Source organism: Neomonachus schauinslandi, chromosome 15 (genome assembly GCF_002201575.2).
Source record: "Neomonachus schauinslandi chromosome 15, ASM220157v2, whole genome shotgun sequence".
Lineage (NCBI taxonomy): Eukaryota > Metazoa > Chordata > Mammalia > Carnivora > Phocidae > Neomonachus > Neomonachus schauinslandi.
Genome location: NC_058417.1, coordinates 18,800,171 through 18,815,353, shown reverse-complemented (window position 1 = coordinate 18,815,353; position 15,183 = coordinate 18,800,171). Strand labels below are relative to the sequence as shown.

The window sequence follows — 15,183 nt, the reverse complement described above, 5'->3', positions numbered from 1 at the left end:
AGTATGTCCCATTAATATTTGGGACATACTTATACTAAATTTATCCATTATTTATTTGAAATTCACATATCTTTTTTAAAGATTTTATTATTTATTTATTTTAGCAGGGGCGGGCACCTGGGTGGCTCAGTTGGTTAAGCAACCAACTTGATTTCAGCTCAGGTCATGATCTCAGGGTTGTGAGATCAAGCCCCGCATTGGGCTCTGCACTGAGCATGGAGCCTGCTTAGGATTCTCTCTCTCTAGAGAGAGTGCATGTGCAAGTGGGAGCAGGGAGGGGGCAGAGGGAAAGAGCGAGCCAGAGAATCTTAAGCAGGCTCCACGCTGAGCATGGAGCCGAACACGGGGCTGGATCTGACCACCCTGAGATCACAAACTGAGCCAAAACCAAGAGTTGGACACTTAACAGCCTGAGCTACCCAGGTGCCCCTGAAATTCACATTTAACTAGACATCCTATTTGCTAAATCTGGCAACTCTAATCTAGGTGACTTCAATATCAAGGTGGACCACCTATCCAACATCTGATCTTTAACCCTCCTTGATCTTAATTTTAGTGACTATGACCATAACAAAGATAATGGTCTCCAAATTCAGCTGAGTCCTTAATAATGTCCTGTATTGCTAAGTGTCCTTAAACTGCACCCATTCTCATTGACTCCAACAACTATGATAAACCCATTCTTTCCTTCTCTACCATCTCAGTCTCTAATTCCACTACCTGAATTTAAGATCCCTATTTTCTTCTACCTCCTGTGGTACCTCATAAAATCATTTCCCTTTATTATATTCTTCAATCTCCCTCATGTAAGGATAAGGCATTAGATGAAATATTTGCCCAAAGCCTTCAAAAGAGAGTTTAAACATTTTTGTATAGCATACAAGACCCTACAAGATTGATAATACAGTTCAGGCTTTATTTTCCCTGACAAGCTCTCCCTGACTGCCCAGTCTAAATTTGCTCCTCAGGGGTGCCTGGCTGGCTCAGTGGGTACAGCATCTGACTCCTGATCTCAGGGTTGTGGGTTCAGGCCCACATTGGGGCATTGAACCTATTTAATTAACTAACTAACTAACTAAATAAATAAATAATAAATAGGAAAGTAAGTGCTCTTCTTACATGCACCCATTATACACTATGCATCTATCAAAATATTTACCATAATTTTCTTATTGTCTTTCTTCCTTATCAGACTTTAGGTACCTTGACAGCAAGAGCCATATCTTGTCTTTATTACCCCAGCATTTACCACAATGCTCAGCATGTATCACAAAAACACTTAAATGTTTACTGATATGACAGATGAGGCTCAATTTGAGTATTTAATAATTACTATTTTAACTAATGGAATGGATTACCTTGAGATGTAGTATCTCTGGTCACCCAGAGGGCAAAATAAGATTACATACCATAGTATTATTTGTAACAGATAAGAAAAGATAAAGGTCTTTAATGAGACTGGCTAAACTTTGTACAGTGCAACCACATAACCATCCTTGAAAACTCTAAAATCAATAGACCCATCAAGGAGATTGCGCTTGTACTCAGGTCATGGTCCCCCTATCACCTAGATAGCTGAAGGTACTGTAACAAGCCCTTATATTTTTTTTTTTTTAAGATTTTATTTATTTTTTTTGACAGAGAGAGACATAGCGAGAGCAGGAACACAAGCAGGGGGAGTGGGAGAGGGAGAAACAGGCTTCCCGCAGAGCAGGGAGCCCGATGTGGGACTCGATCCCAGGACCCTGGGATCATGACCTGAGCCGAAGGCAGACGCTTAACGACTGAGCCACCCAGGCGCCCAAGCCCTTATATTTTAATCTTATATTCATTTCATTCAAATCCTACTTCTATGTTAACCTTACACTGCTAGAAACTGAGATTATAACTTTGTACACTAATATATTCTAATCATATTTTATAAAGTAATATTTCCTTTGTTACTGGTTGTTTTTCTGATTATAAACATGTTCGATGTAGAAAATTCTAAAATATTAAAAAAAATTTAAATTACTTAAAATTTTTAAATACTGTAAAAGAGGGCGCCCGGGTGGCTCAGATGGTTAAGCAACTGCCTTCGGCTCAGGTCATGATCCCAGCGCCCTGGGATCGAGTCCCGCATCGGGCTCCCTGCTCCTTGGGAGCCTGCTTCTCCCTCTGCCTCTCTCTCTCTCTCATGAATAAATAAAATCTTAAAAAAAAAAAAAAATACTGTAAAAGAAAATGTAATCAAATGGGCAAATGTTCACATTATGTTGGTATGTTAAAAGAGCAGATTATAGGGCGCCTGGATGGCTCAGTCGGTTAAGCATCTGCCTTCGCTCAGGTCATGATCCCTCAAGTCCTGCATCAGGCTCCCTGCTTAGTGGGGAGTCTGCTTCTCCCTCTACCCCCCGCCCCTGCTCGTGATCTCTCTCTAATAAATAAAATCTTTAAAAAAAAAAAAAAAGAGCAGATTATAAAACAATGTATCTCATTCAATTCCAACAACCTAACAACAGTAGCTAACATTTATTGAGCTCCTTCCATGTGCAAGAACCCATGCAACATGCTTTACACATATTTCCTAATTTAAATCTCACAACCATCTCTGAAAATTAGATACTTTTACTACTTTACAAGTGAAGAAACTGAAGCTTGAAGAAGTTAAGTAAACTGGCCAAGGGCTAGGAAACAGTGGCAAAGCAGAGCCCAAGAATTCAAACCCAGACAGTCTGATTTCAGAATCAGCACACTTAATTATATACCAAAATTTTAACTGTGGTTCTCTCTGCAGTGTGGTATTATAAATGACTTTTATTCATTTTGTCTGTGTGTGATTTACTGAATTTCTACAATGAACATGAATTACTACTGTATTTTTTTTAAAATAAATGTCCAAATAGAGGTTGGACAATCATCTGCCAAGGCTACTACAGAAGTGGATTTAAATAATCTCAGATTCCTTCTAACTAAGGATCTGTGACTAATCAATTAGTGACCGGAATGATTTTTTTCAGAGGACTGGCTCTAAAATACAAAACAAAAATCAATCCGTTTTAAGAATTATAAAAGTTTTAGACTGTCAGATCCTATTTCTCCTGTTTTACAGATAATGAAACAACTCAGAATTTAGATTTACATATCACAAGGTAGTTGAGTCAGGGCAGAAACCAAAGCACAGGTCTTCATTGATCTTTGTTGCCAACATTTGACCAAAACAAAACCTCCTACTTCCATTCTCTACTTGCAAATTCAGTTATAAGAGGCCAAAACTGAAACATAACAGGAAATACAAATGCTCCCCCCCACCCCACTTCAGTCCATTACCCAAAAGGAAGACCTGCCTGGAGTATAAAAAAAACATTTTCCCAGCCCTGAGCTAAGATGGATGGTGAAAAGATATTCCAAAAGTCAGGATGAATGGTTTGGGGGGGGGAGTGGGGGAGGAGCGCAGGACTGAAAACATATGTAACAAGTAAAAAAAGAAAAAAAAAAACAGAAATACCCAAAAATCCAATAGGCTAAAGCACTCAAATACTACCAAAGTTTAAAGAGTTGGCTCAAATTTAATCAAATCCTAAATGGAATGTTCTTAAAGTATGAAAACCAATTTTATGAAACTGGACAGTAAAACGCCAAGATAAAAAATGAAATAAACACATAGTCTCACATTTATAATTGTACATTCCTGTTGGTATTCTAACAAATTCTATTCTCTCACCTTCTTATTCAACTCTCTTCACCTAAAAATCTGCAATGAATATAATGCAATGTTATAAAACTAAAATAAAAGGGGAACAATTTGGGGGTGCCTGAGTGACTCAGTCGGTTAAGCATCTGACTTTTGATCTTGGCACAGGTCATGATCTCAGGGTTGTGAGATCGACCCCCCCCCCCCAGTCAGGCTCAGTACTCAGGGCGGAGTCTGCTTGTCCCTCTCCCTCTGCTTCTCCCCCACTCCATGCTCTCCATGCGCACGCTATCTCTCTCTCTGTCTCTCTCACACAAATAATTAAAATCTAAAAAAAAAGAGAGGGGACAATTTTACAACTTCTCCTAACAGCCAAAGAAGCTTTGATAAGGTGAAAAGAATGATAAATAATGAAATCAAAGATATAATGTTTAAAATGTATGTCTAGTTATGTCTATTTCTAACACATGACCAGATGTGTTAAAAGATTTCTAGATACACTCACATGAACATAAAAGGCAAAATGTTAACTCAACTTTGAGTGAAGAAACAATAATACATTTCTCACTTTACATATTTGTGCTATCTGTTCAAAAAATTTAGATCTTTTTTGTAAAGCTTTATTGAAAAGTTACTGCTCTAAGGATTAACACCCACACTCCAGTTTAAACTCAATTAATTACATGTCATATGATTGTGGACAAGTTGCTCTGCATCTCTAGTTTCATTTTTCCTCATGCAAAGTAATAGTAATACCAAACTATATAATAATATAATAATAAACTATAAAGAAGGGATAGAAAAAATACTGCACATGATGATAATCACAGTAATACATTTTTATGACTTTACAGCTTCCTTTCATGTAAGATTCACACCTAAGACACGAAACAAGCCCAAGATATGAGTAGGCAGGTATTATCCCCATTTTACAGACGAAAACATAAAAAACTGAAGTTCAGAGAAGTGACTGGTCCAAAGCCACCCTGAAAGCGATAAAAAAAAGTTTTTGTTTTTTTTTTTTTTACCACCTAGTTTACTGTCATCACAAATTTGAGGTGGTTGTTTTCTCATGCCCAAATTACTATGAAGACTACCCAAGGAAAGCTGTCAACAAGTAAAGTGAAAAGGGTCACTTGAGATTCTTATGCGTGGTAATTACCCACAAGGTCACTACCTTTATACATAGTATAAAACTATGATTAAAAATAAGTTAGGTAAGGGGCGCCTGGGTGGCTCAGTTGTTGGTCGTCTGCCTTCGGCTCAGGTCATGGTCCCAGGGTCCTGGGATCGAGCCAGGCATCGGGCTCCCTGCTGTGCGGGAGGCCTGCTTCTCCCTCTCCCACTCCCCCTGCTTGTGTTCCCTCTCTCGCTGTGTCTCTGTCAAATAAATAAATAAAATCTTTAAAAAAATAAAATAAAATAAGTTAGGTAAAAAACCTTTAAAATATGTTCCTAAAAGTCCTGCTATTTGCTCAATTAACTTCATGCCTCTGACACTAGATATACCACCCTGCTTGGGGGATGTGAAGTGAAGGGGGAAAGGATTTCATCAGGAAAAGTTAAGTAAGTTCTCTGAAATGCAATAGGATAAGACACTCAAAGCTACAAAATATGAATAGGGGCAGGCAACAGCTTGTAGACTGTAGTGGCAACCTTAAGCCAAACCAAAAGAGAGCCTACCTGTGGTTTAAAGAAAATATGCAATCCGGGAGTTTGCACCTCAAGTTATTGCTACTGCAAAGTAATCAGTGCCATTTATAGTAAAAAACATGTAAAGGTTTAGAGAATAATTCCAATTCTTCATCATAATAGGATGGGATTCCATATTAGCTTGGGGCTTTCTTGTCTCAACAGTTCTTTTGATGATAAAGTCAACGGCTCTAAAGCCACTCTCAGAGAACTAAAGAAGGTAACTCTACATCACTGGCACTGGACATCTGAAGTGGTCAGAGAGGCAGTCTACTGTGCGTACCTTAAGAGACTTTAATGAGGGCACTACCAATTCCAGTTATTCATATTCTACAATGTTAAAATTTTCTTCAGCACAGCCTCTCAGAGTGCTGTTTACTGAAGGCTCTGACAGTATGATACAGAATTTTACAGATTGCTGAAACTTAAATTTAGTCACTACAATGTTAAACACCTTAGCTTTTCTATTCTTCAAGGTCAAAACAAACTTTGTCTCATCTTTCCCTCTCCACCCGCAAGAAAATGGGGTATTCTAAAAGATCTCAGATAAAATAAGCCAATGCTTTTATAAATACAAGTCAATCCTCTGCAAAGAAAGAGCTTAAGATGCCCATATTCTGCTTCAGTATTGATTCTAAGCCTTTTAACAGTTTAAGCTAACCTCCCCACAAACCTCCCCTTCTACATCTATGGAATATTCTCCTCCTTAAACGTCCTTAAAAAAAAAAAAAAAAAGCCTTCTTATACCTCCTGTCCCTTGTCTGATACACACACATAACTCCCAATGAAGAACAGACTGAAGCTGAAGGAACACATCTACAAAATACATGTTCTTAATTAATACACTGCTCACCTTTAAAAGCATGTTGTTAAAATGCAACAATACAGATTCTATAAAGAACCCCAAAATACGAAATTTGAAGACTAAAACAAAAATGCCCCATAGCAGTCTCAGCAATCCAAAGAAAAAAGATGTAAAAATAAGGCACTACCGTATTGTAATAGATCACTAACCTTTCCTATAAGCACAAAATTCTTCATGCTAAACACATCAAAAAATAATAATAAAATAAAAGAAGAAGAGGAAGCAGATTTAAGAACCTAATTTCCTATTGTTCAAAATGTCACATATAGGAATAGTTAAAATCAGGGGTGCCTGGGTGGCTCAGTTGGTTAAGTGTCTGCCTTCGGTTCAGATCATGACCCCAGCGTCCTGGGAGTCTGCCTCTCCCTCTGTCTCTCCCCCCAGCTTGTGCTCATGCGCACTCTCTCTCTCAAATAAATAAATAAAATCTTAAAAAAAAAAAATCTCTTAAAAAAATAAAATAAAATATAACAATATTGCTGGCCGAATTCACACAATACCTTATGACACTTTTATATTAAACGTCCCAAACTTGAGGAGCCATATAATACATTTGCTATAAATTAGATGATAAAGCAAGAAAAATCAATTACAGACATCCACGATATGTTACATAAGGTTGCACTCAATACCCTAAGTATTTATCAATGAATGCTACAGTGATGCATGTGTATCAGTCAAGGTACATTTCGGGGGAATATCCAGAGACCAGTCAATCTCCCTTATTTAGTGAAAACACAAAAGTCAATAAGCTGTAAAGAAAATGTGTAAATCTCACATTTACATACTTTCAGATTTTTCAAAGCGCTTTGCATTCATGATCCTATCAGACTACTGCAAAAAATTTCCTTATATAGAAACTTACCACTAAAAGCAAGTGACAAATCCAAGACCACCAGATCTGAAACTTGATTCATAAAACATGTTAGCTCTGTGGGAAGAAATATAAATATGTGCAAGTTCCTCAAAGCTACCGCTTAAAAAAAAAAAAAAAAAAACTATTCGTGATTAAAATATCTTTTAACTTATAAGACCTAGGCTATTACAAACACTACATTAAAATTCAGTTATTTCCATTTAAAAGCCAAAATCACCACTCCTTTAAGCCAATCAATCTTTCAACCAGGAATCATATACAAAACATTCCATCAATGACACACTATATGCTCATAACTATGCAGGGCCCTGGGGTGACTATATGAGAATTCTACCAGAGGTTTCTTGCTTTTTAGAAAGTTTACACTCTATTTGACAAAAAGAGAAGAGCAAATACTAAGCTATGTTCAATCAACCCTCCTGAGGGGAGAAACCCCAGGTGACAAGCACACCAAGAAGTGAGACTGCAGTGAGTTTAATCTGAAAAGACTTCATGGGGAAAATGAAGCTTGAAGCTTGAGCTGCACATTGATGGATAGGAATTTTAAAACCACAGAGGAGGACGAAAGCATTCAGGCAGGGGCTGGCATCAACAAAGGCTGAGAGGCAGGAATAAGCATGATATATACAGAAGAGACTGAGCCAACCTGTCTGGGACATAGGTGCATGCTGAGGCATAATGAGAAACAGTTTGGTAAATTAAGTGGAGTCAGCTCCCAATAGACTGTTATGGCATGGGGAGATGCTATTAAAATATTAAAATCATCGAATATTTAAACTAGATAGAGAACCTTAGAGATTTTCTAGTTAATTCTTTTCTGACAGATGAGGAAAATCTAGATCCACAGAGATCTAATAATGGCTAGCATAAGGACAGAGGCAGTAAATAGCAGAACAAAACTCAGACCCCATTTAGGAACCCCAGTTCAGTGATACGCAGCACGGTAAGACAGAGAAAGCAAATCCTTCCAACGATCGATGAGCACATCAATATATAAGGATCTGCAAGCACACATACAAGTCAGTACTGTTTTCTTAGGAATTCCAGTAGACTGGTTTCCAGAGGTAATAGAATACCACAGCGGCACTACGGTTGAGAAAAACCAGTGTTTGCCAGAAGGAATCACTTTCAAGAAAGCAGCAATCCACAAGGAAAGCAGAGGTAGAAGCTAGTTTTCAGCTATAAAGGAAATGGGTGGATAAACAGTAGAGGCAGCAGGTATCTGGCAACAAAAAGAAAAAAAAAAATGATCCACTGAGAGAAAGCTACAGGACCAAGTAAATGTTTGAGAAAAGAAATCTTAGTAAGCTTGAAGGCAAAAAGGAAGGCAGTCACATAAAGAAAGGTTAAATTAGATGCTACATAAGGTAAGGTGAGTGAGGGAGCATAGAGAATTGAGGACCAGTGGTAAGAAATTTTTTAAAAATATGAGTTCCAGGGATGCCTGGGTGGCTCAGTAGGTTAAGCATCTGCCTTCGGCTCAGGTCATGATCCTGGGGTCCTGGATCAAACCCCACATCGGCTTCCTGGTCAGCAGGGAGCCTGCTTCTCCCTCTCTCTCTGCCCCTGCCCCCACCACTCATGCTCGCTCGCTCTCTCTTGTTCTCAAATAAAACCTTAAAAAAAATAATTAAAAGTGAGTTCCAGAATAAAGAATAAGCATTTTTTCCTCACCATAAAATACCCCTCGCCAAAAGAGTATTCATTTTCAACTACTTTTAAGGCCTTATAAAAATGGCAGACAAGGCTTTAAGAACAAGGCTAGGCTAGGAGATTTTTTTTTTTTTTTAAGATTTTATTTATTTGACAGAGAGAGAAACAGCGAGAGAGGGGACACAAGCAGGGGGAGTGGGAGAGGGAGAAGCAGGCTTCCCGCTGAGCAAGGAGCCCAACGCAGGGCTCGATCCCAGGACCCTAGGCCCATGACCTGAGCCGAAGGCAGACGCTTAACCACTGAGCCACCCAGCACCCCTAGATTTTTTTTTTAATCCAAAACAGCTTCAAAGTTTTACAAATCTATTTAGCCAATTAACATGTGGTTTATAACCTCAAAGACACTTGCCAATCATTTTTAAGATTTATTTATTTATGAGAGCGCATGCACACACATGAGGCAGGTGGAGGGGCAGAGGGAGAGGGAGATAGAATCCTCAAGCAGGGGCGCCTGGGTGGCTCAGTTGGTTAAGCGACTGCCTTCAGCTCAGGTCATGATCCTGGAGTCCCGGGATCGAGTCCCGCATTGGGCTCCCTGCTCAGCGGGGAGTCTGCTTCTCCCTCTGACCCTCCACCCTCTCATGCTCTCTCTATCTCATTCTCTCTCTCAAATAAATAAATAAAATCTTTAAAATAAAAAAAAATTTAAAAAAAAAAAAAGAATCCTCAAGCAGACTCCCCACTTGAGTATGGAGCTGGATGTGGGGCTCGATCCCAGGACCCTGAGATCATGACCTAAGCCAAAATCAAGAGTCAGAGGTTAACCGACTAAGCCACCCAGGCGCCCCTTGCCAATCATTTTATACCGTGTGTGTTTTATACCACATATTCAAAGGGCATTCCAATTAGCATTCAATTTATAACTAATATGCAATGATTTCATATCAAAAATCAGAGTTTATTCTCTAATATGCTCTTAAAAATGGGAGGGAGTATTAAATACTGTTTTTACTTGACCAGATACGGAAAATATAAATGCTTAAATGAACATATTTATGACAAATCATTTGGGGATACCTTTTTTTCCAATTTCTTAAAAAAAAAAAAAAAGGAAAAAATCTACAAATAACCACAATTTTCTTATATGCCCTTTCAGAAACAAAGTCCTACTGGGGTGCCTGGGTGGCTCATTCAGTTGAGCATCCGACTCTTGATTTTGGCTCAGGTCATGATCTCAGGGTCATGAGATCAAGCCCCGCATCTGGCTCCACACTCAGCAGGCAGAGCTTGAGATTCTCTCCCTCTCCCTCTGCCCCTTCCCCAGCTCTCACTTTCTCTCTCTCTATCAAATAAATGAATCTTAAGGAAAAAAAAAAAAGAGAGAAACAAAGTCCTACAGAACAGGTGGGGCACACAGAGCTAGGTGGGGCATGTAACAAGATTTTCTATAATTTGTTAAGTAACCTAGTAAGCCACAATTTACAGCTACACACCTAAAATTTGCCAATTTCAAACTTACTATTCAGCACCCTAAAGGCAGGTCACAGAGAAGCAGAAGATATAACTGATACATTCATTCACCTTTCTGGCCTTCCATCTTTGCAACTGCCATTTCCCTAATCAAAGAGGTAACTACGTTTAAAATTGGTAAGAATCATTCAACTTAGGCCATAAATATTACGTTTAGGTGCAATACTAGCACATTACAGCAATTTCATTTATCACTTGGAAACAAGGACTTAAGCTCAAAACGTCAAGATGGAACACTACCACTTCTTTTAACTGAGTCTACCGCATCAAGTTGCCAAGCAATACCCATCAGAGTACAAAACATTATCAGCAATGACTAGCAATGCATTTCTGCTTTAATCACCTTAAATATTAGAAGGCCAACCAAAACAATCAATTCAATCATAAACAGAGTTGCTACCTTTAGACTTGCACATGCTCTCTGGCTCAATATATACACATGTCTTACTTAGCTCTAATAAAAAGCAGCCTGAATCCCTCTGGACCCAGTGAAACAAAATATAGACAATATATCCAAAACTTAAAACTTTTAGAAATAGCTGAAACATTTAAGACTCTTATACAAATACCTCTCACTACATGTAGAGCTTTCCTTCCCCTCAATAAAAATGTAAACTCTTCTCTCTTAACTATACTTAACGGGTTATTAAAACAAATCCTACGAGATACTTTTCAGAAAAAGTATTCCTGATTGTGCAGCATTCGATACTTTTCATACTGAGGCTCTTGTTATTATCTGCTATGTGACCTTGGAAAGTCATTTAATATATCTGTGCCTCAGTTTTCTCACTTTCCAACCTCAAGGTAAACTCTAATCTGAATTAAACATTTATTACTTCTGTAGTAAGTTAAGGTATACAAAGAAGTACCTTATATTAAACACTGAAAACCCTTATACTTTTGTATCGTAATCAGTGGGCTTTAACCTTGTAAGAGAAAAATGTGAGGAATAATTTGCCCTATGTATCTTTCTCTTAATTACAACATAAGGAATATATTTTTTAAAAAATGCTTCCGTTTGAAACTCTTATGTTCTTAATTTTTAACAGATGGTGGCGAGTTTGATCCCACAATATTCATAACAAGGCAAACAACAAAGCCTAAGGTCCTTTAACACTGGAGACCTAAAAGAAGGAAATATTTACTTGCATTACTGAGCATATAATCAAAATCAACCTTATTTTAAAATTTAGAAAACTATCTTTTTCGTATGTAGCAGATAAGCCTAGAGATCAACAGGCAAGAAGAAATAGTTTAAACACTGGGAAAAAATTATTTAATAAAAAAATTGGAGAACAATGATGGTGTGAATCCTTCAAATTCCTGCATCCAGATTATGCTGTCCACAAGGCTCAGCTTTGGGGTTCTTCCATGGGCTTTTTAAATCCTTTTTCAAGATTACACAGAGAAAGTCTTTTCTCTCAAGTTTTTAATCTAATGCTCTATCAATAACACAACCCAAATAAATGCAGTAACATTTTACTTCCTCAGATAGATTAGTAGTACACTTGGTTTAGATGCTTTTTGGTCTGGAAGGAGAAGAATGGGTGAGACAACTCCTGCAAGCCCCTGACAGCTTTGTAATTCTATTTTATCTCTGTAGTTTCTTCTCAATCCTGCTCTCTATTCCCAAATATCTTTCAGGTAGGTCAGAAACACTATGAGTCCTGTAAGGAAATGTTTGTGGATCCAATAAAAGTGGAGCCCCCCCTCCCCACTCCATTCAGCTCCCATGATCGCTTTTATGATTGTATCCAGTAAACAAAATAGATTGATTCGATCTTAAACAGTTCCCTCATCACAGGAAGCCCAGGGTAGAACACACCTGCAAAAAGCATCCCTTTACACCATCCCCAACTACCTACAGCAACACAAAGTTAAACTAATTCCCACTGACAAAAGGCTTCGTGTGCATTCATTCTGATCAGCCCCAGGATTCAGTGTGTGAAGCTCAGGGAATAAAAAGGCACCTCCCCAAGCTATGAAACTTTTTTTTCCCACCCCAAATATTCTCAATGAAAGTTCTCTTGTCAACCAAGAGGTGAGAGTTAAAAACAACAAAATACTAGCAGAATTATGGGCTCCAGGACCACATCCCAGCTGTCCTTGCTCTCTGTTGTCAGGGACTCAGATGCAGTTTCCCACTTTTCCTTTCACCCTTCTCCCCTTACTCCCCAAGATTCTCACTCAAGAAAGCAAAATTCACATTCTCAGACCGCTGGCAAAATAAAGGGCGAAACTGCAATTACCAAGGAAGAAAAAAGGGAAAGATATTTCAGAAGCATAAGGGAACGAGAACCATGGTTTCTACTACAACGGCAATGTAAATGTCAGTCTTCTCTCATCAGTATATGGGGGGGGGGGGACGCCCATGTGGGGTACCAAAAAGATGTGCAGTGTGTGTGTGTGCACTTGGAGCTCTCGGGGCAGGCAGAGACAAGGGAGCAGAAAGTAAGAAAACCTGTGCTTTCCCTGCTTTCTTCTACTCTTCCCCGTCCAAGAGAGGAAGCTGAAGAAACTGGGGGAGGGGCGGGATGTTATCGTTCTCCTACTGGGGGTACACAAGACAAGCCTGGGGGTTCCTTCAGTTACCCCCAGTTCAGAGGTCCACTGAAGTAAGGGGAAACTCCTAAACGTTACCCACCTCCGTTCAAAAAAAAAAAGTAAGGGGGGATAATTAAATCCAGATGGAGAGCCCCTGAAAGCGCCCCCAGGTCACTCATCCTCATTAGCAAGCGGAAGGGCTGGGATAAAGGGGATGGAGGGTCCGAGGGGTGGTCAGGGAAAAGGCCCCACCCCCCGACTTAGGAGGGAAAGGGAGCCAGAGCTACCAGCCGTCCCCTCCTTCCCCGCACCTCCCCCCTAGGCCACCCCCTCTGGTTCCCCCCTTCCTTTCCTCCAGAGCCCGAGGCAGCCGCGGGGGAGGCGGCTGCACCTTCCTCCCCTCACCCACTCCGCCCCCACCCCCACTTCGCTCCCACCTCCCGCCCGCCACGGGCCCGTTACCTGCTCGTCGAAGCGGCTGACCACGGCCTGGACCCATTCCACCGGCCTGTGCGCGGCCATGTCCTCCCCGCGGCCGGGGGGCGGCGGAGGGACGGGCCGGCCGGCGCCCAGGGCCGGGAAGAGGGCGGGGAGCGGGGGCCGAGGTGAGGGCAGAGGCGAGGAGAGGGTCTGAGGAGTGCAGGCTCCGAACGTTCCCACGGGGGTGGGGATGGGGGGCCTGCGCCGAGCCGGGAGGGGGATAGGGGAAGGGGGCGTTGGCGAGGAGGCAGGGGGAAGGGGGGCAGGGGAGGGGGATCCGGGGAGGGGAGGGGGCCTCTTGGTCGCTCTCCCCACTAGCGCCGTCTCCCCACAGCCATCACAGTCCGAGACGCCGCCATGACACCCCACCGGAAGTGGGATCCTTTCCACGGCCCGGGGAGAGGGAGAGCGAGCGAGCTAGAGACTGAGAGCGCGGCTGGGAAAGGGGAGGGGGAAGCGAGAGGGAAGGGGGCCTGCCGCGCATGCGCCCGCGCCGGCCGGTTTCATTAATGAAAAAGCGAGTCCTCCTGGAGGTGACGTCACCTAACTCCTCCGGGCCGGGAGGCGTGCGTCCCTCTTCGCCGCCGGGCTCACCTACAGTCTGGTTCTGGGTTCAGCCGGCGAGAGTCCGAGCTGACCCGGGAGCATCCGCTCGCATCCCCACCGCCACAAGAGGGTCCCCCTCCCCCGCCGGCCTCCGGGTTTGGATTGCTCCCCAGGTTGGAAGTTAGGGCGCCCTAGGGCTAGCGTTTCTCCCAGCGCGATCTCTGCCTCTTATCTGGGGAGGCTGTGCACAGTCCCTCTCTGCCTTAAGCTCTCACAAAAAATAAAGCACACAACCTCACGTTTCCAGGTCCTTCGTAGCTAGTAAAAACTGGGGAGAAACGGGGAAAAGTAAGGCCAAGGGAGATTCAATGATTTTTTTTTTTTTTAAACGGTCTCTTAAATCCCAGTGCTAGACCCGATGGCAGTCAAAGTGCTCAGACTCCGGAGTGCAGTCCGGACTTCCTCTGCTGAACTGATAGGCACCCAAATTAGTAAAACTTTTGCACAATTGATAATTGATTGAAGTTGCACCATCCTCAATAATCCCCTAAGGGCTTCCCATACATCATCGATTCAACATTCATCATCTCATTTAAATCTTTCAATGAGCCTTTCCAATAGGTATTACCCTCATCTAACTGATGAGGCTGGGTCACAGGAGGTTCTGAGATTTGCCTAAAGCAGAATTGGTAGGTAGTCAGGATGCAAAGCCAGGAGGTTTGACTCCAAAGACAATAAAGATAGGCTGTGGCTCTCCAGAAACAAAGGCGTTCCCCATGCCCCTAAAACCACAGTTGAAATGATTTCAAGTGAAATGGGTCACGAAATTGGTTTTCCAGGAAGAGGATTACATCCAAAACTATGATCTATCTATACTGGACATGAACTTTGGAACGAGCTATTTTTAAGTTTATCTTCCTCAATACACTTTACTTAGGATACTCTTAAAATGAGTTTACACATTCTGAGCACACACTAATTAGCCAGTTAGGCCACATGGAATGATACTAATTGGGTGACAAGGCAGAGCAAAACTAGTATTTTACATTTACCACAAAAAAATCCTCTAAGCCAGTATCCCATGCACAGAGAGAGATATCCATGAGAGAAGTTTCCAATCTTTGCTGATTGGTGATTGTCCAAAATACATATTAAATTTATATTTCATTCCACCAGAACAAGAGGATGGGGTCTAGGCCGTTCTGTAGTCCATTCTTTAAGGATGCAACATGAATACCAACTAGTTTCTTTTAGATGATGTCAGAAATGATGGTGACAATGTTGAAGAAAAGGATAAATATTAAATGCCTTTCCCAACTAACA

General features: G+C 41.1%; 1 protein-coding gene across 1 annotated transcript in view; it reads right to left on the bottom strand.

Annotated features, from left to right (window-relative positions):
- Nucleotides 1–13,356, bottom strand: part of NF1 (neurofibromin 1) — a 293,241-nt gene extending 279,885 nt beyond the window's left edge. The window contains 1 exon segment of the mRNA XM_021704331.2: nucleotides 13,297–13,356. Within this exon segment, the coding sequence (XP_021560006.1) occupies nucleotides 13,297–13,356 (60 nt within the window).
- Nucleotides 13,357–15,183: the final 1,827 nt, after the last annotated feature.